General features: G+C 47.2%; 1 protein-coding gene across 1 annotated transcript in view; it reads right to left on the bottom strand.

Annotated features, from left to right (window-relative positions):
* The window catches only part of ASPSCR1 (ASPSCR1 tether for SLC2A4, UBX domain containing), an 837953-nt gene that overhangs the window by 434393 nt on the left and 381173 nt on the right, over nucleotides 1-22387 (bottom strand). Inside the window, exons 8-9 of the mRNA XM_085617557.1 lie at nucleotides 20805-20959; nucleotides 18301-18382 (exon numbers count right to left, since the gene is read on the bottom strand). Coding sequence (XP_085473683.1) covers nucleotides 18301-18382; nucleotides 20805-20959 — 237 coding nt within the window. The remainder of the gene's footprint in view (nucleotides 1-18300; nucleotides 18383-20804; nucleotides 20960-22387) is intronic.

Raw genomic sequence — 22387 nt, 5'->3', positions numbered from 1 at the left:
CTTTGGAGCGGAGCGTATAACATAAGGCGCCACTCGTACTCAATGACTCTCAGTGCTTTGGAGCGGAGCGTATGACATAAAGCGCCACTCGTAATCAATGACTCTCAGTACTTTGGACGGAGCATATAACAAAGCGCCACTCGTAATCAATGACTCTCAGTGCTTTGGAGCGGAGCGTGTAACAAAGCGCCACTCGTAATCAATGACTCTCAGTGCTTTGGAGCGGAGCATATAACATAAAGCGCCACTCGTAATCAATGACTCTCAGTACTTCGGAGCGGAGCTTCCAGCGGGGAGCGCCACGGGACCTGAGGAGCAAGTCTCTGGGCTCCGGTGCAGTTCGTCGGGCACCGCGCTTCAGTACCGCTCGAGGGAGCACACGGAGAGGATCCCTCGGCGGGGTCTCTTCTGTCGCGAAGACAGGAGGGGGGAATCCCACGGAGAGGAATCCCGGCTAAGGGTGCGGTGTGGCTCCCAACCCGCAGGGGGCGCACCGGGGGCGATCTCAGCCACGAGCTTACCTCGATCTCGGCGTCAGCAGGCGTCCGCTCCCACGATGATGGGGGAACTCGGCCCCGGCCTCACACACCTCCTTACGCAGCTGCGACGGGGCCCCGGGCTTCTCCGCGGGCCTCGTGACACGGCAGGGCACTTCTCCAGGCCTCCAGGCCATGCGGTGAGCGCGCTGGCTCCGTCGTCACAGGGGGGGCTCAAATTAGGGTTTGGGGTTCGGTGCTCAGCGGAGCACGCTGCCGGGGGTCCCAGACCAGGGCAGGAAGCGCAGGGGTCACAGCGCTAATACCTGGTCGATCCCCGGTGGTTCTCCAGTCAGCTTTGCATCAGGGTTCAGGGGTCAGTCTGGACACGCAGTCTCAGTGCTTGGTGAATAGGTTTTAGAGTTCAGTCTGGACACGCAGTCTCAGTGCTTGGTGAATAGGTTTTAGAGTTCAGTCTGGACACGCAGTCTCAGTGCTTGGTGAATAGGTTTTAGAGTTCAGATAAGGTCTTGTTGGCGCAGATGTATCTGGCGCCCTTAAGGGGTTCTGTTACAGGGGGTTAGGAATGGAGAGGGCGACTAGATCCTTCCTAGTCAGGCTGGGCAGAGAGTCTCTGGGTCCTCCTACTGCTGGGCAAGATCAGTGGGTTTCACAGGGTCCCTCACTCACTTAAGAGGCAGCACCTAAATCCTGTCACTCTCAGAGGCATAAGTCCCTGGCTAGGCCCTGCCGCCTACACTCCTGGTGGATTCTTCCAGCTCTGCTTCACCCCAATGGCCAACTCACCACAAAAGTTTCCCTCCCTCTCTTAAGTAGCCCTAGGTCAGGTGACCTCTGGCCAAGGCGGCAAAAGAAAAACCACACCTCCCTTCTAGAAGGTTCCAGCACATTCCAGGAGCTTCCCCACTCTACCTATGGGACAAAAAGGGCGGGCTGGAGTCGCAACATTGTTGTGGGGTTCCAGCCAGCTCCTGGCAGCTAGGGTGCTACTATGAAAGACCACTCTGCAGTAGCAGGGGCCTGTGGCAGCCATCTTGGGAGAAGGGAGGACCTGCACCTTAACACTGATTGGCAATGAAAAGGCGCCCGGAGACCTAGTCCAACATAAAAATGAGGGTGGAAAAAATGAGGCACGATACAAAAATGGAAGGGGAGACCACCCTAGGGCTGACAGGTCCAACATGCGTCCCTCCCAGCCGAAAGAGGGGAGAGCTACCCAACCTCTAGGGAGTTCTCATCACTAAGGCGGAAAAACCATGTTGGACCTGTCGCAGCTGCGTGAGGAGGTGTGCAAGGCCGGGGCCGAGTTCCCCCATCATCGTGGGAGCGGACGCCTGCTGACGCCGAGATCGAGGTAAGCCCGGGTTGGGAGCCACACCGCACCCTTAGCCGGGATTCCTCTCCGTGGGATTCCCCCCCCCCCTGTCTTCGCGACGGAAGAGACCCCGCCGAGGGATCCTCTCCGTGTGCCCCCTCGAGCGGTACTGAAGCGCGGTGCCCGACGAACTGCACCGGAGCCCAGAGACTTGCTCCTCAGGTCCCGTGGCGTTCCCCGCTGGAAGCTCCGCTCCGAAGTACTGAGAGTCATTGATTACGAGTGGCGCTTTATGTTATATGCTCCGCTCCAAAGCACTGAGAGTCATTGATTACGAGTGGCGCTTTATGTTATACGCTCCGCTCCAAAGCACTGAGAGTCATTGATTACGAGTGGCGCTTTATGTTATATGCTCCGTCCAAAGTACTGAGAGTCATTGATTACGAGTGGCGCTTTATGTCATACGCTCCGCTCCAAAGCACTGAGAGTCATTGAGTACGAGTGGCGCCTTATGTTATACGCTCCGCTCCAAAGTACTGAGAGTCTTTGATTATGAGTGGCGCTTTGTTTTTATATGCCCTGCTTTAAAGTGTTACGTGCTATTAATTCCGAGTAGCGCGCTGTTATTCATATGCCAGGTTGAAGTGTCACGTGCTATTGATTCCGAGTAGCGCGCTAGTATCCATGTGCCATATTGAAGTGTTAAACGCTATTGATTACGAGTAGCGCTCTGTTATTTATATTCCCTATTACAGTGCTATGTGCCTGAGATCACGAGTAGCTCTCCATGCTAGGTGCCCCGTTCTGAGGTCGTCACCGGTTAGCGCGCCCAACGCGCGTGTGCAGCTACGTGAGTGGTAGTTGTGCCCCAGGCAGTACTGTTATTTCATGAATTGCATATGTGGTAGAAACAGCCTTATAGCTCCTGACTGATATGTACATCGCTAGCTATTGTATTATCAACCTATGAAATGTACTGCTGCCTTATGAACTGCATCTAACGTGATCTACTTGGATAAACTTGAGTATTTACATAACTCCTACAGTGTGGCGTCACTTATTGTGTGTGTTCCTCGTCGCATGTGAGGTGCGTGTTGTATGGTTGCTTTACACACAGACCTTCGGTTGCCCGACCGCTCGTGTCACGTTACCTCCCCATAGGGCCTGGAGACCCCAGGTCCTACATTGGTGGCAGCGGTGGGATCCTTAGGACCTGTGACCATACAGCACCCTTCTGTGAGGCGAAGGGCGCCACAATTAAACGCCTAATTGTTCCAGAGCTCTGAAACCATTGATTGCTGCATTGTTATTTCCACTGTCCAGGTTGAGAGTACAAGAGTCCTGGTTAGCTGATAACTGTTACCTATACCCTAGGAAATTTTCTCCTTAGTGTCTAGGTCCCCACCTGCCAGAATGGAATTCCGGTTAGCTGACCTCGAGGGGTACACTGTGAAGCAACTAAGGGAGTTCGGGCAGGGGATGGGGGTGCTATGGGACGGATCCTATTGGGGGTCATTCAGTGCTGCGAAAAGACCTGCTGAAGGTCTTTGCAGTTCCTTGGTGCCCGAAGGCTGCCAGAGGATGCTGTAAGTGCCCCGAAAATCTGCAGCATGACCTGTTTGAAGGCATTGATCTGCTGTGACATCACTGTTAGCCCAGGAACCTCAGGGCACACCGGAATCAGTTGGACTATCAGCTTCATGACTGGGGGCCTCCTGGGGTACTGACTGACATCATGACCCCCTTGCTCCCTCTCTGTGGATACATAGTGGGGGGGGGGGGGGGGGGGGGGGGGAGTGTTGAATACCACTTCTCTTTTTTATGTTTTCACTTGGACTTCCATTGAGAGTTACCGAAGGGCTTTAACTGTGAGGTAGACCTCTGGCTAGAATGGCCCAAAGAGTGAGAACAAGTTAGTGTCCACAACTTGGAGCGGGACTTACATGAGGATCTCGACCTCCTATGTTTGCGAGCATACAGCTTCGCTTCCTGGATCACCTTCAGGTGCATGAGGGCAAACATATTACACAACTTCGAGTCCTGTGCAGAGTGCAAAAACCAGAGACACACCTCGTGTGGATCCATGACTGACAATTTTCTACAGTCACAGCATGGTTAGAAATCTGTAGAATTTGGGAGTGAAGCTCCAGATCCACGCCAGAAGGTGCAGAAAGAAATGAGCTGATGCTAGCAAACGGGTGACGCTGATATTAGACTCCATCCCTTCACTTCCAGGGTGTTGTGGAGATAGCGTAGAGCCAGATGCCACCACCTAGCAGTGTGCAGGAGCATTGCTAAAAAACATTTTTGGATCCAGTGAGGCGCCTGGGAAGTATTCTAAAGTGAGATATCTACAATTAGAAGTATCCATCAGAATCTGTGAACTTGGAAACCAAGTCGCTCTGTTCATAAACCTTCGATTCACATGTGTAAAATTGTCCAGTTTAATTGCTAACAGATAAGGACATGTCGGAGGTGCCTTGTGAGGACTAACACTGGTTTTGAGTACAATGCAGAGCATGCTTCAGTTAGGTCTATTCGAATCATTGTTACAGAAAATCTCTTATCTTCTCTTCCTGGCTCAGGATGATCAGTGAAAAATAGTGAGTGCAGGGGGGCGTGGCCAAGCCGGCGACCAAAATGGACGCTCGGCTCTGAAGCTCTGTCCGGCCATCCAGCTGAATGGCGTGTTCCGGTGCTTAATGCCGACACTGTGGGACAAATACGATGTACCGGATGCCTGAACCTGCGCTGAATCCACAGATGCTGCAGCGAGGCTGCTGTGTGCCCGAGAACAGCCGAAGCGGCAGATTGTAGGCCTGTGTCGCGGGCCTTGCGTAGCGGGCCCGTCCCCCCGGACCAAGCTTCCTGCGCACTGAGCTGTTCTCACCCGGAGCAGACACCAATGCTGAAATCCGGTGAGTCACCGCGGCCTCCCCTTGCACTGTGCGCCCGCAGCCCCAGCACGTTATCGCTGCAGCAGTGTTGGCTGTAGGCCCCGCAGGCGGGACACGCCGCGAACTTCGGATCGGGGCCTGCGGGGGGAGGGGTACGCACTTCGCAGCTGCCGGCTCTGATGTCTCCCTGGCCCTAACACGATCGGACAAAGTCTTGCTGATCCCGCACGAGGTGGCGATGCGAAGCGATCCATGAACACTTGAGGGATAACACAGACTGAATCACCCTGGCCCCCACTCCTGGAATTCTTGCAATACGCCGACGCCCTGAGCTAGCGCTTCACGCTCTCCTACACAGGGCGGACTCCCTTCTAGTGGCAGACCGGGCATTACGGACCTGGCATTACAGCCTACCCCCCTCCCGGTTTCGGCTCACTGGGAGAAGATTAGCGCCAAGACTTCTACCGTCGCCCCTGCTGCCTGCACAACACATTGCCTCCCTCTTTTGCGGATTGGTGGCTTACTATGCAAGCTACCTAATGCGCCTTAATTCCCACAACGGGCAAACACTCACATCGTTATTCCGTGTGTAGGCAATAGAGGTGGTGCCTTCCCATATACACAGTTTCGGAAAGATCTTAAAACCCTGTTATTTGAGCAAGCTTACACTGTCTAGCCCTACTGCCGACCGCTACTGCATCACTTAAAGCGCCATGAAACCGCATGGTATACGTGCGCTCAATAAATGTTTTTAAATTCAAATTTTTAAATTCAAATATATTCTCAGCACGTGGCACCTACACAGTCTGATTCTTCTCCGGCGTGCTTGCGGAGGCCGCTTGAAGTGCTACGCAGTGTTGGTAAAGTGACCGACCACCTGAAAACCCCCACTGAGGACTGGCTGATTGAGACTGACTCACTCTGCGCGGCATGGGCCGCAAAGATCCTAAGCAGAGAACGCTTCCCTTTGAGAAGGCCATGGACTCTAACCCACCTCAAAGTTCAAACATGGCGGAGGTGGTGCAGAGCCTGGGTCACGGAGACGGATCATTGGACCCAACTCATTCCCTGCTTCAGGAGATGTGGGCCGGTTTTAAAGCATTAGATAGCTGCTTTGATTCCCTTGATAAATCCCTTACCAGCCTTGGTGCCAAAGTTCAAGTTCATGAAAGACGTCTGGATGTGGCGGAGGCACGCATTTCCGACATCAAGGATGGAACTGCACAATCCGTCAAACATCTCGAACGCATTCTGAAGGAGGTTGCTGTTAAAAACGTACGCATTCTTGGAGTTCCCGATTCGACTCCAACTGGCCGTATGGACCTGTTTGTTGAGACTCTGTTGCTGGAATTATTTGGAAAAGAGGCATTCACTCCGGGCTTTTTTTTTTTTTTTTTTAATTTCAAATATTTTTTATTGAAGAACCAAAAACAATACAATAACTCTTCCGTGCACCAAGATCAGTACAGTCATGTCATATGTACAAATACAAAAAATGAAAATGAATGACAAAACGATAAATAAAGAATAAAACCCCAATCCAGCTCGCATCATCAAATACCAATACAGTCTATTACATTGCTTCATGTGTGGCGCGCAGCACCCCGGGACTCGTTGGATCAAACACGCTGCACCCAACCACAACCCCACTCCGAGGAAACAAGCAAAATATACCTCTCAGGGTGGGTCATAATGAAAGGAGGATGCATCCAATGCCCTCCAGAGCTTTTTGTTTGAGGGGCTCCAGGTAGAAGCTTGAAGCGCCGGATTACTTGACCCCCTCAGGAAAGACAACCACTCCTGCCAGATTTTAAAGCTCACTTCAGACGCATTTTTCCATTTGCAAAGAATCACTTTACATGCCATTGTTAACATTAAGTCCATCAATTGGCGATCTTGGTCAGTTGTTATTTGTGGGTCCAGTGCCCCCAGAATGACGTAAATAAATTCCTGTACAGGTTTTATCTTAAAGACATGGGAAATGCAATCAAATACTCTCCCCCAATAATCCTTTAATGAAGAACAGGAGAAAAGCATATGCGCAAGATCCCCGGTGCCTAGCTGACAGTTCCAGCACACAGGCGAATCTCTTAATTTACATCTGAACAGCCTGTCGGGAGTCCAATAGGCCCTGTTGAGAAGCATATACTTCGTCTGAAATAGAATGGGTGAGACTTTATGTGTAAGGGCTAACTTATGAATCACCTCCCAGTCAAAGGATATGCCTGATAGATTTGGCTCCGCTTCCCATACGCTTTCCACTCTTTTGTGTTTTTTCATGGGTAGGGGCAACAACAATTTATATACTTTCGATACAAAGTGACCCTCGTGTATTAGTCGTGGGATCTGCTGTATAAGCCAAGGGACATACGGAGAGAAGCTGTTTGCTGTCAGAATCGATTTAAGTTTAAGAAAATCATAAAAATCCATCGGACTAAGATCATGCCTGCTCTGTAAGGTCGAGAATGGCAGAGGAGCCCCATCCTCATACAAGTCCTTCACTAAGTTAATGCCCTTCTTGGACCATGACTCCCAAAATATAGTCCTACCCTTAATCTTAAGATGTGCATTCCTCCACAAGGACATATACGAGGACCTGGCGACTGTCAGGTTTGTTTTATGTGTTTGATCGAATCTAAGTAAGGCCCTTCTAGTATTAAGCATGATGTACTTGGAGTGAGGAAGGTGTGACAGGTTCATCGTAAGGAGGGCCTCCAAAGGCGCGTGATCTACCAAAGACTCCTCTATATTTATCCATAATGGTGTGTAAGTAGGGGATTTCAACAGCCACTGTGCGCCCTGTTTGCACAGAAACGCCGTCTGATAGCTCCTGAAGGAGGGGAGACCGAGTCCGCCTTTATCCTTTGCTAATTGTAACTTCTTCAGAGAGACTCTGGCCTTCTTACCCTGCCACAGAAAATTCCCAAACACCTGATCTACCTTAGTAAGAAAAGCATTAGAGAACGTCATAGGGAGCATGCTTGCCAAATAATTGACCAACGGAGTCGACATCATTTTAAGCGTCTCTGCTCTACCCCACCAAGAGAGAAACTTTGGTGACCAACCATCAAGCAGTGTAGAAATCTTTTTCAAGGTCAAGTCTTCATTTACTTTCAGCGTGGAAATCAGGTCCTTGTCAAAATCCAGCCCAAGATACTTAAAGCACCGAGGTTGCCACGTAAGCCCGGAATCTCCAATAATCCCCTTATCCCCAACACTGTTCAAAAGTTTGACCTCCGTTTTATCTTTGTTAAGTTTGGATCCAGATACTCTGGAAAAATCTTCAATGTCAGCCATGAGAGCCGGAATTGCTTCGTCCGCTCTTTCCGACATTATCAGGACATCATCCGCATAGGCCGTTAGTTTTATAGTGCAATCACCAAATGGTATACCGGCTATATTCGGATCATGCCGTATATGGTATAAGAACGGTTCAATCGCCAACAGAAAGAGTGAAGGAGACAGGGGGCAACCCTGTCTCGTACCTTGTTTTAAGTGGAAGGGAGAGGAAAAGGATCCACCAGCCCTAACACGTGCAGTCGGGCAACAGTAGAGGGACATTACCAGTTTAGTGAATGACTCTCCTAGATTGAACTTACAGAGAACAGCTCGCAGAAAGGACCAATCCACCTTATCGAACGCTTTTTCAGCATCCAGTGTTATCGCTGCAGTCGGCGTGTCTAAGAGTTTCGCCTTTTCTAATACATGCGCCAGAATTCTTGTGTTGTCACTGGACAAACGGTTCTTAAGGAATCCGGCTTGAGATGGGTGGATCAGCTTCGGAAGAACCCCCTGCAGGCGAGCAGAAAGTATCATGGCCAGGAGTTTGCAATCAATATTAATCAGTGAGATCGGTCTATAATTTTTCGGTAGCGAGGGGTCTTTCCCATCTTTAGGAAGTACCGCTATTATGGCCTCAGCCAAAGTACCTCTCACTTCACCAGAGTCATTAATACCTTTGAATAGTTGGAGGAGGGGGCCAACCAAAAGGGAGGGGAAAGTTTTATAAAATTTTGCCGTAAATCCGTCAGGGCCAGGGGCTTTCCCAACCTTTAAACGTTTAATCGCAGCCTCTATTTCTACAGAGCTGATTGGACCATTCAGATTGATCCGATCTTCCTCCGAAAGCTGTGGGAGATCACACGCATCTAAGTATTCCTTAATTTTAGGTTCCTCTACCGCCTCATTTTTGGCGTAGAGGTCCTCATAAAAAACTCTAAACACCTCCGTTATTTTATCAGGATCCGAGTACGAGTGCCCAGAAGCATCCTTAATGACACTAATCGAGTTCTTCTGGACCTTGAACTTCAAGTATGAGGCGAGGGACTTACCCGCCTTATTAGACTCACAAAGCTTAAATCTCCTGCCCTTGTCGAGCCAGACTCCCGCCCTCTCACTAACTATTTTATTATACTCATATTTTTTATTCGCCAATGCAGCAAGAGACATCTCATCCCTATCTTTTAAATGTTTGATCTCTAAGTTCCTAATGTCCATCTCCAAAGCCTCCAACTTCTCATTGTAAGATTTATTCATTTCTGACCTAAGTTTGATACACACTCCCCTTATAGTACTTTTTAGAGCCTCCCACCTAATGAGATCGGACGTGTCCCCTTGCTTGTTAATCTGAAGATATGATGTTATAGCCTCCTGTACTGTGGCCCGGTGTTTGTCACTAGCCAGGATTTCATCGTTCAGCCTCCAAGCTGTCTGACGAGAGGATGGTTTAACATTAGTGAGTGTTAAGGAAATGCATGAATGATCCGATAAAACCCTGGGCTCAATGGTTGTGGAATCCAATCTAGGGACGCCATTTTGTGTGATAAAGAGGAAGTCAATCCGTGAGTATGAGTCGTGTGGTGGAGAATAGAAAGTATAATCTCTCTCCGTGGGGTTCTGGAGTCTCCATGTGTCTATCAAGTGGAAACGCTTACACATACTAAGAAAAGCTTTATGGGCTTTCGTAGATTTAAAGACACAGCGTGAATCCCTATCCAAAATTGCATCTATAGGGAGATTGAAATCCCCAGCTACTATGTGCAACGCAGTATCCGGAATAGTTTCAAGGTGTTTATTTAGTTTGTCCCAAAAGACCAGATCGCTAGTGTTGGGTGCGTACACGCTGGTGACATAGAACTCTGTATTATCCTTACTCATCTTGGCCGTGACCCATCTACCATCTGCACTAACTTCGGACGATAAAACCTCCACCTTCGATTTCTTTGCAACAAGTATCAGGACACCATTCTTTTTATTTACAGCCTCTGCACCCACCACCTCATTATAGAATTTATTTCTCATGTGGTAAAACTGCTTTGCCTCAAGCTTCGTCTCCTGGAGCAAGACGATATCACCCTTCAGTCTTTTAACATAATCTAATATCTTCTGTCTCTTCACAGGCTGGTTCAGGCCCTTAACGTTAAGCGACAGTACCTTTAGTCTGTCTAAATTACATGCTCCCACCGGCGAGCCAAATGAGCTATTTATCATCAGGAGGTTGCAACAACATCACAACAAACACATATTTCACGGTGAAATCGTATTTAAATCCGCAGTAAAGCCCAGTACCCCTCACACCCACAAGAAGCAAAAAGATGAGGACCATGCAAGCCGGAGTAAACAACAATAAAAGTAAAAAACAAAGAACACATACCCCTACCCAACAAACCCCCTGCCCCCCACCCTTCCCACCCCAACTGAACAAGATAGACATGGTGACTGGAAGGAGAATGCGTCGGAACTCCCCCGTGCATACCTGTAAACTGAGAGAAAGCACCATGGACTTGAGGAACTATCCCTCTTAGATTAAGGCCTGATACAACCCATTAGGCAACAACACCCCCCCACCAGCATAACCCACTTGTACCTCATCAATCAATCCGGACCAGTAGTTTAAAGTCCCCAACAATCCCTACCAACCCCCGTAATAAACCTGTAAAACACTACGCATGACCGTTAACTATGTTGGCCCAGTAAACTGAAACTCCTCTATACAGAAGGTTATAAATCTAAGACATCACACATGGCTAGATACCCTGTGCATCAACCACTGCGTACTGCCAAAAACACTGTTTTGGAGAAAGCCCGGAGACAGAAAATATGCCCTAGGCAGCCTGCCCCCCAGACAGCATTAGAACGTACAAAGCTATGTTCACCCATAACCTGAGGCTGAGGCCTGTGCCGCCGTCCCCAATGAGGCACTTGTGTCCATGTCCTGATCATCCGGGCCCTCCAGCATGCGTTTCAGTTTCAAAGGATCAGAGAAGAAATGAGGGGACCCTTGGATCAAAACACGGTACTTTGCAGGGCCAGCGAACCCATATTGAAAGCCCCTTTTCTTTAGCATTGGTCGCAGCGCCAAGAACGCCTTCCTAAGCTCCACCGTCTCTTTACTGTAGTCCTGCGAAATGTACACCTTGGCTGATTTCCATAAGATATGATTGTTTTTCCTCATGAAACCAAGAATCTGTTCCACGTGTTGATAACGTAATGGCTTGCACACAATTGCTCTGGGCCCTTTCTGGTTTTTATTTATCTGGCCTGGTACTCTATGAGCCCTATCGAACTCCAGTGGATGGTGGAAGGACAGATTAGTAGCCTGGGAGAACCAAGACTCCAGGAAAGCTCCGCAACTAGCATGCTGATCCTCCGACCCCTCCGGAAGGCCAAAAATGCGTAGGTTCCCCCGTCTGTTCCTGTCCTCCAACTCCGCCAGTTTCCGCATAGTGAGATCCGATGAAATGCACAAGCGGGTGATGGCTGCACACGACTTTACTTCGAGATCCTCAAGCCTGCTGATCCTCGACTCTGCCTCCACCAATTTTGCATTGGTTTCACGATTATCCTGCCTGATAGCCGCCACCTCATCTTTAGTAGCCTTAGCCAGTTCCCTAACTTCCTCCAGCTTATTGAGAATCAGATCCGTCGAATCGGGATTACCTTTCGCCCCTTTGCTGGGTGAACTAGGATTTGATTGGTCAGATTTGAGCCTCTTCGTGCTCTTCATCGATTCTTTGCTATCCGCCATGGTAGACCACCGAAAAGACACCTCTGCCAGATAGAAAGTTTCAAATTACATCAACCTGCTCCAGTGGAGTGACTCTTGATAGGCGTTCACTCTGCCGTCCGAAATGGCGTCTTCCCTTCTTCTAGCAATGTGATTGGAGGAACTCAGAACATGGCGCTGATCACGACATGGAGACCAGTGTAGATGGACAGGAAATGGCCGCACCACCACGTATCGAAACCATGGTGCCAGGCAAAAGATCGCAGGCGAGATCACCCAGTGGCCAGGAAGTCATGCAGGCTCAGAGCAACCCAGTCGCGGACAAGAAGTAGAGCTCCGGATTCACCCAGTAGGCCTAGCTCCACCCTGGAGGGAGCCGTTTATTCCATGCGCTCCGCCACAATGACATACACGCCGTAATCATTTGTACACAGGCCGTACTGAAGGTAGTAGAATCGGTCTCACAACTCCACAGCCCACATCTTCAGGGTAGGCACACATCCCTCGCAGAATGCAGATAACTCGAAATACTCAAGCGCCCCATAGACTCTACAACAGAAGCACGAGGGTTCTCCTTTCATGTCGCGGTATCCGCCATTTTGTCAATGCGACATACATCAACGACTGTTTATCGCGCTGCGCAGCTCCTCCATATCACCATAAGTGCGCTCCAGCACCTACAACGGCTGAGATCCAATAGCCTTCACACTTGATCTCGCTCCACTTCGGCGACCGCCCAGCCGCCGACACCTCTCCGGTCACGCGGTCCCGTAGTCTGCCGAAGTCCTCACAGGCATCGATCGGATCGCTTAAGGTCGTGGCCGGGCCACTTCCCAGCAGCAAAACGGCTCCAAATTTCTCCTCTCAGGCCTCCTCACCTTCCGCTCACATCTTCCGCCCTCCGTTGCTGGAGAAGAGCGGTGAGGCCCGTTCCTCTGCCCTCATTCGTGTATCGCACGGGCAGAGAGAATCACCGAGCCGCCATCTCCTTCGGCGTCCAAACCACGCCCCCACTCCGGGCTTTTTGATAGAGAGAGCGCACAGATCACTGGGTCGTTGTCCCAACCCCGGTCTCCCTCCTAGACCCATTGTAGCAAGTATCATGAACTTCCGAGACATAGACACCATTCTTCAGCTGGCGAGGGAAAAAGGAGACGTGGACTGGCAAGGCTCCAAACTGTCATTTTTTCCAGATTTCACCACCATGGTTCAGGAGTCGAAAATTCAATGGCGTCAAAGCCGCTCTGAGAAACTTGGGTCTGCGTTATGCTATGCGTTACCCAGCTAGGTTGAAAGTGGATGTGGATGGCAGGGCCTGCATCTTCGATAACCCTACGGAGGCGCAGGAATTCTGTCGAATCTACAAAAAAAAGAATAACCCCTTGGCCAGAAAGGGGTCAGATGCGAGTGCAGAACTGTTTTCCAGTGCTGGCACGGAATGAGCGGGACACTCCAAATTTCAGGCATTAAAGTTTAAATTTGCAGGAACACGCTAGTAACTCTACACTGATATTGCAGTTAGCTGGAGACATGCCGGGGCGTTGCTGCCCCCCATGGTGTATCCTTTGTGCATGGTTTTGTTCACTTTGGGGTACTGTTTTTTTTGGAACGTCAATTCAACGTAAAACAATTTGGTACTTCACGTTCACTCTTATTTGGGATGTGGCCCTGCCCCGGATGGGGTATGGCTGGGTTGAGGGTGGATAATTTTTTTCATAAGTCAATTGTTCGTTGTACATCTCAATCATTCTAGATCGAGCATTGCTGATCATGGTAGATTGTCTGCTAAGTTAGAAATGTTACGTCAACCAGATGGCAAAGTTTGGTAATGTGGAGGGTCCATCGTCCCTCACCCTACTCTCATGGAATGTGAGGGGCTTGAATAATACTTGAAAGCGTAGACAGGTCGTCCATTATCTATTGAGACACAAGGTGGACATTGCTTACTTGCAGGAGACGCATCTCCCCAAGTCAGACAGGGCACCTTTCGGGGCTAGCTGGGGCCCACATAGATATTTCGCAAACTACAGCAACTACGCCAGGGGAAAAGCCATTTTAATACACAACAGGGTCCCATTCTGCCACAGTTCCACTCTCCAAGGTTGCGAGGGACAATATCTGGCAGTGTCGGGGTCTATCTTTGGTAGGAAAGTTACACTAGTATGCATATATGCCCCTAACACGGATAATCCAGATTTTTTTCACACTGCGTCGATGCATTGGGTAAGCTAGATCTGTTGACTCTGCTCATGGTCGGCGACTTCAACCTACTCCCCGACCCCCTAGCGGATAGTACCCCGGTGGCACACGATTCTAAACCCCAGGCCCACCGGGCTCTCCAGGAGCTCTGTGACCGGTACACCCTGCTGGACATTTGGCGGAAACGCAATCCCACCACTACAGAATACACACACTATTCAGGCCAACACAACACGTGGACGAGGATCGATTTTTGGCTTATCTCACCCGATATTTTTGGCTGGTGCTCTTTGGTCGAGACGCTCCTTAGGACTTATTCGGATCACTCTCCAGTTAAGTTGCTCTCACGGATCCCCCGCCCGGAGGGTTTCAAGCGACAATGGCGGTTTCCCAACCGTGCCTTACAGGATGAAGTCTTCAGGGCTGAAATACACGAGGCTATTGAGGACTATTTCGCGATAAACACTGGCTCGGTAGATTCATGGACTGTACTGTGGGAGGGATTTAAAGCGGTTCTTAGAGGCACATGCATTGCCAAACACGCCGGAGTATTAAAAGACTTACGTAACAAGCTAGCACAGCTTGAGCGAGACCTAAAGGCATTAGATGAGACATCTACACATCAGGCAACATCCACATATGAGAACAGACGATTGGTACTACTGGAGGAATAATGAGACACAGCAGACAGAGAAATTCTATTCTTAGGGAAATACCAGACAGCTACACGCTACGGAGAGGGTGAACGGCCTGGGTAGGTCCTGGCTCAGTTACTGAGACCACCCTATCACAAAACCTACATTACTGAACTGCAGGCATCTGACTCTCATACTCACTACTCCACTAAAGACATTCAGAGTGGCTTCATGGAGTTCCTCTCCAAGTTATACGCATCTACCCTAGGAGACAATAACAAGGCACAGGAGAGCTATCTCGACGAAATTGCATTAGTCTATCTGGAAAAACACATGCAGGACTTCCTAGCTGAACTCATCTCAGTCGCAGATTTGCTTCTTGCCATAGACACCAATCGGGGCTCCTCAGCGCCTGGGCTAGACGGATTCACGGGGGTGTTTTACAAAACATTTAAAGACATACTGGCCCCTAAACCTATTGAATTCTATGCTGAAGCTTTAGAAAAAGAGACTCTACCCCCACCCTGCGCAAAGCAGTCATAATTCTTCTTCCTAAACCAGGCAAAGACCCTTCGCAATGTGGCTCCTATCGCCCGCTGTCCCTCCTAAACTTGGATTATAAAATACTGGCAAAGGTCATCTCAAATAGATTGTCCCAACTAATTAAATTTATAATCTCCCCGTCTCAATCGGCTTTGTGCCCCATCGCTCCACCTCCCTTAATCCCCACACGATGTTCTCGGTCATTCATAGGATTGACCCGGACATGCCCGGAGCTGCCATCCTACTGGACACGGAAAAAGCTTTTGACTCATTAGAATGGCCCTTTTTTCTCTCCATCATGCGCCGCATGGGAATGCCCATGGGCTTCATCGCCACTACAGCCCTCATGTACACTAAACCGACTGCCCGTCTGCGATTAAATGGCACACTCTCCACTCCTTTTCAGCTTACACGCAGTACTAGACAAGGCTGCCCACTATTGTTTTTTCTGGCCATGGACCTCCTCATAAGGCACTTCCAAGAGAGACATTTATACAGGGGGCTGCAATTTAACATTTGGCTATTTTTCCAGCTTGGGCATAAACTGGCACAAATCAGTCATATTTCCATTGACCAGCAGTACGAAGCCATGGGACCTGGAGTTTCCCCTAGAATGGTGCACCAAATCAGTGAAATACTTAGGCATTCACGTGCACCTGGACACAGCCCAAATAATGAGCCTCAACTACGGGCGGGCAGTAGGCACACTAACCACTCAAATAGAGAAATGGCTGAAACTCCCCTTGTCATTGGCTGGACGTGAGGCCATAATAAAAATGATAGTCCTCCCCAAATTTCTATATTTTTTCAATAACATACCGATCCCGCTCACCAATCATTTTTTTAGCACACTTAATTCCCTCCTGAGTCGCTTGGTATGGGGCGGTGGGCAAGCATGGGTCCGCTGGGCTGTCCTTACGTTACCATATGTAAGAGGGAGTTGTAATGTACCAGACTTTCAGCTTTACTACCGGGTAGCACAAAGAAGCTATGCCTACACCTGGTATCACCCTGATGCCCGGATTCCCTATCAGAAGTCTAAGGCGGACCTTGTACTGCCAGAGCGCCTCTCGACTATCATCCCCACGGGATTCCCCAGAGACCCACTCGACATTCAAACAGTCTCCACCACGAGCTGGGCCGGGCATAAATTATGCCGGATCACTGGTACAGAGAGATTATATTCCTCCGCCCTCCAAGCCGTAAACCCGCGTTTAATCCCCATTACACGTGAAAGGCTGGTGCAGCTCACTCGGACGCAATTTGAACTAGCAAGACTGGGTGACCTTTATCCAGACGGCCACATTTTCTCCCCCACAGAAGATGCACGCTTTAATCCTAGTAGCTTCATGGATACGCACTACGAGCCACTTTCCCGACGTTCCCACTCAAACCAGCCTCATTTCCCCCTCTAACACTGGTCATAGACAACGCGAACAGCTTGCACCTGATCTCCAAGCTTTACAAGGCATGTGCCTTACTGAAGTCTGTACGGGACGGCAAAATTCGTAGCTCATGGGAAAAATACCTGGGAACCACGATCACTGATGAACAATGGGCTTACTGCTGTTCAGTTACGCAAGACGTCTCCCTGAACAGCAGACACAAACTGCTACATTTTAAATTCTTGTGTCGCATTTATTTCATCCCAGCCTTGTCTCACAAAATAGACCCAGCCAGGCCACATAACTGTTACAAATGCTTCGCACCACACGCGGACTTTGCTCACCTCTCCTGGACATGCCCCAACCTACAAAATTATTGGCAACAGGTCCACCACACGTTGGGTCAGATGTTGCACATTCCCCTTACCCCAATCCCGGAAGTTGCCCAATTAGGACATACGCTCACCTTCCCCAAGAAAACCCGCAGGTTTGCGTCACTGGGTATTTTATTAGCAAAGAGAGAAGTGGCTCTACACTAGGGGGGAGGGGGGAAACTGCCCCAACTGTTCAAGGTTGGTTACACAGTCTCGCCTATTGCAATGTAAACAGTGAGCTCTATGCAAGTCTGATGCCCAGTACATCTCGCCCCAAAGACATCTGGGGACCCTACAAGTCATATGTCGAGGAACTTCGACAGGAATCTGAAACCCAACTAGAGCATGGCATAACTCCTGAGGGAGTGGGGTGACCCTGGATCCTCATTTGTCAGGTTTCTTAGGTATAAAAGTCAGTGAATCTCGCTGTGATGCATGTTGATTTCTGGGAAGAGGAGTGCTTTTGTTGATTTTTGTTATTATAAATGTGGGGGAGGCAGATTCAGAGGGACCCTTACATGATGTACGGTTAGTATCGCAATTGATCCTTTTCACTTGGTAACTGGTTGAATATATTTGTGTAAAGAATAAGACGCTATCTTGGAATGATGTGACAATCTATGACCACGAAATGATGTACGAACATATATATTTCCTTTGTAAGAAGAAAATGGAAAATAGTTTAAAAAAAATAAAAAAAAAATAGTGAGTGCATATCCCAAATCAGATGATAAAGCAATTCCTCTGTGCGCCCTTTTCTCTGGTACTTGGATATGTAATCATTGCATGTTTAATTCTATCTTCTACTGAACAAATCAATTACAGGACACACTCTTTCCATGAGAACACTAATGAGCATGTTGGTGATCATTTTCCCTTCATGAGATTTTAGTATCATTGGCTCAAAAAGTCTGGAACATCGTTTTCCACTCCTGGCAAATGCTATGCCATAAATAGGATTCCTCTTTCTGAGCCTCACAGCCCTATTTTCTGTGCCTCCTTTGAAGTATTGTGTCACCTCCCTTTTTCAAGGCAATGCATTAGCTGGCCATCCGGATCTGCACTTTGTTATTGAAGTATTAGTCTGAAAAACGTTCCTCACTTCAAACACATTTTCCTGCAGAGTGGATTATTTCACTCTCCATATTCCCTATGGGTATCTGCTGGTGCATCTGGACTGCCATCCTGCCAGAGATACATCTCTCAATAGTGACGTGGGTTTGTAGTTCTAGAACGATCCTTCAGATAACGAGTATGTGTGCATTACATGACCCGAGGAACTTCTTATTCCAACACACAGACCTGGATCTTCTGTCTTCACTGCTCTAGAACACCCCTGTACTGGAATTTATATATGTGATAACAAAAAGGAATTAATAAAGAAAGTACAATTCTTACAGCATGCTTTTCATACCTCTTGCATATCATTACATTCTAGAAAACAATTACCTTGGGATAGCGTTCCAGCTTCTCCATCTTTTGAGCTTCCCGCAAAGCGGATGTCATCAGTGGCATCTCTGTCAACCTCTGACTGGATAAGAAAAAAACAAGACATCAGCATTGAAGCAAAGGATAGATGGGAAGTGTTCCAAGTGCAAGAAAGAAATACAAGCGTAAGAGGTTGACTAGTAGAATTATTGGGTTGGAGGTGAGAGAGATAGACAAAGAGTCAAGACAGGAGAGGGGACTTTGAGAGCAGAGAAGTGCAGAAAGGAAAGGCCCAGAAAGAGGCAGGCCTGTGAGAACAATTACCTTAATTAGGCAGGATTTCTGCTCCTACACCTTGGATACCTCTAACATAACCATTTCACTAAGAAAATGAATACTTCAAGGTCTAGTTTTAAAAAGGTTAAGAAGGATTCTCTCAAAGACACTGTAAATAATATGAAACCCTCCCTCTATGCAACTGACCCAATACCACAATACCTGACCAAAACAAATATATCAAACTTTGACACCAAAGTTCCTTGAAATTATCAAGTCATCATTAGAACACTGTCCTGTTCCTTATCTACAAAAAATTAGACGTCTTAACCTCTGTTAAAAAAAAACAATTTTGTTCTATCACAGTATACCATTTCTCACTAAAATCATGGAAAACGATTATCCGGAAGTAAACAACCTCACTCGTGATTTTCAATTAGATTCCCGCTCAGGACACAGCACCAAAACATCAAGGGTGGATTTGATGTAGTAGGATATGCCTCAAAGGCTTAATTATTTTAGGCCCATCCTCAGACTTTGGTACTATGCACCATAAATTCCAATAATACTTGCTCAAAGAACGAGACAGAATAAAAAGCATGCTATTACAATGATGTGAATCCGATCTTGCAAACAGGCATCAATGTGCAAAATTGGTGGAGTTTCTCTCTGTACCAACTCCAGTTACCTGTGATGTGCTTCAGGGCTTCCCATTGGCAACCTTACTCTTCATTATTTATGTTGAACTCCCCTGGGTCATTACTAAGCTAGGGATTTGGGATTATCTATATGCAGATGATATCCAGTAATACCGTTGTGTCTCCACCAACTCTGATCACAAAATATGGTTAAATAAATCAAGATTCGAGAATGGCTAAAAAGTGGTCCCTTAAAAAGAAATGAACTTAAACAAATTTGAATATCTTTTAACCAAAACTTGACTTTTATCTAAACAAAAACAGCATGTGATCTGATTTGCAGGCTTTCACCCTCAAAACTTTGAATCCGCCAAATCCACAGAAATCATATTAGACAGAAGACTTAACCTTGGAGCCAAATTTAGAATCTAGCTGAAGGGGCATTTTCCATCTCAATATACTCAGTAACTGCAAAACCTTCCTACCTCTTATTGATTTTATAATGTGCACTGCAATTCTGTGTCTTTTCTTGCATTGACTATGGCAATGACCTTCTCCTTGGACTTCCACGGAAGAACCTTCATCTCTAAAGGATATCCTGCATGCTGCAGCCAAATTTTGCATTAAAGTCTCACAAAACATGACCAATTCACACACTCCTCATCTACTTAAAATGCTTACAAGTGAAGAAAAGATGCATTTATAAAACTGGCTAAATAAAAGGTGGAATCAAAATAAACCATAAAAACTTAACATCTCCAGGGCTTCCAGATGGGTTAAAAACAAATTCACTAGATAAAAGTTATTAGGGTAGACATCTAAGATATGAAAATCCTAATAAGTGTGCATTAGATTGCTTAATCCCTTCAATTTATTTAAGTGACTACTGAAACCTGACCTGATTGATAAATACTATAATATGCAACGACCCTCTTCCTCTACTTCGATGTATTGCCTGTCTCTTTTAAAATACATTTTTTAGGTGAGTGAATACCTCCAAGACCAAAGAACTGCTTGTTTCGTAGAATACAACTTTGTTGACTATATGTTATACCTTTTTGTTTCTCATTCACTTTTCTTGGAGTTTGTGATTCAGTGATACTGCAAGCTCACAGATTATCCTGCAATACCCGTGGCATCCTTTCCATAGTTATCGCATGCATTTACTGTATTATAAACTAGTGCTCTGATACTCCCTGTGGTCTTGTTCATACTTACATAAAATGTCCAAAAATAAAAAAGAGTCATCTGAGGGGGAAGAGGCTGGTGGAATGCCTGCAACAGCTGTGAGGTACCAAAGCGCCTTGAGACCCTTATGGGTGAGTAGCCGCACTATATAAATGCAGAAAGGCAGTTGATGTACTAAAGCTGGAGAGGGTACTGAAGGTGTAAAACAGAACAGGTCCATATTATAATGGAGAAGTATTGGAAGCAGGAGGCAGGAAAGGGCCTATAACAAACGAGTGGTACCAGGAGTGCATAGCAAAGACTGGTTTCTGTGATGGCAAAATAGCAGCGCGGGTGCTGAGAAAAGCGGTCATTATTGGCTGTGAAGAGTAGGGCAGAATCGGAAGTGCACTCTGATCAGGGGTGTAGTAGATGAATTCTCACCGTTCACTTTTGAGCTGTGCCAGTCGCTTTCGCACATCATCCACAGTGACTTCAAAGAATTCATCAGGTAGGTCGTCAGAGCTGCTCACCAGCCATTCCTTCCTCTCAGCGTCTTCCAAGTCCAAGTGACACACCACAGCCTCTCGTTGTACTAGCTGAAATCCAAACAAACACAAGTCAAAGGAGAATGAATACTGGCCTATGGAATACTCATTCAGTATCTAGGTTCATTCTCATCACCACATTGCTACTCGCAGCATTGAACATTGTGCCTGTAGATCACAATCACATTCCTTAAGACTTGTGGTATGTCCTGGCAGCAGGATAGCATACCAGGACATTCAATTAACAACGCTAAAAACACCTTTAAAGGGGAGACTCGCAGTTACTCACTGATACCCTCATTTACTTCGTTTCCACAGACTATTCTTCTCCAACCAGATACCCATACTGATGGGTAAAGTCAGACAGGGCAGGTGGGTTTTCATCCTCTGGAGGGGAAGGACTGAAGCAAACTAAATTTGAGTAACCACTGTAAATACCTTTTAACCGTAAATATAGCATAATTAGACACTCAAGAGTATGAAAATTAATTTATTACCACAACCCTCACACATTCAAAGGCCAAACAAGGAGATAAAATCTCAACAGTAACTTTGCTCAGGTCTCTCTCTGAATCACCCACTATGAACCCAAAATTGTAACATAACAACTAGAGAGGATAAGAAAGACTAACAAGGCTTAGAATTTCTCTATCGCACATACCTTACAGCTACTAGAATGCAAAATATCTATCCTGATAGGCTGTCAAACTATCAAAAATGTGGAGATACTGGAGCAGGCTTTGCACATATAGTATGGAACTGTCAGGTGGTAGTAGATTATTTATGTGAGGTGGTCCCCCACCTTAGACGAATGACTGTCATACTATTAAAGACAACAGTGAAACACTGTTAGGTCTTATCCTCAGCCTCAAGAAAATAAAGATGCAGCGTAAATTAAATGCATGCAAAACGCTGAATAGCCATTGAATTGATGTCCCCTAGGGTGTGGCAAGGAGGTAGCTGTGAAAAATTTCTCAAAGAGTGGATGACTGAAGAGGAAATACGAAAGAAAAGGTTAGACAGTATGGGTACGCAGGGGTTGATTTGCAAATTGGGCAGACATGATCAACACTATAGATGATGCCCTAGAAGATGCCTATGTTAAAATGGAAGCTCCTGAGAGGCAGAGGCATAGTGGTCTGCGCTATGAAGATAACGTGAGAGAATTCTTTTTACTGAACTGGTTAATAACTGCTGACATACGGGATGATGTAGAAGGTGGCTAATAAGTGAATAGGGTGGGGACTCTATGGACATTATATCCTGGTTTGCTCGTACATTTGTAAATACAAGGCCTGCATGCTGCTTTAAGAGACAAACATGTAGGAATGGAAGTATGCTGTCCTCGGACACCGTGATGGGATTGTTCAAGTTTGTTTATTTACAGTAAAATGATACAAAAACTGAAAAATAAAGTTTACAGAAAAACAAATTATAAGACTAAAACAATGACACTGCAAGGCAGCATGCCACATTGAT

This window comes from Triturus cristatus, chromosome 7, assembly GCF_964204655.1.
Source record: "Triturus cristatus chromosome 7, aTriCri1.1, whole genome shotgun sequence".
Classification (NCBI taxonomy): domain Eukaryota; kingdom Metazoa; phylum Chordata; class Amphibia; order Caudata; family Salamandridae; genus Triturus; species Triturus cristatus.
This window is presented reverse-complemented; position numbering and strand designations above follow the sequence as displayed.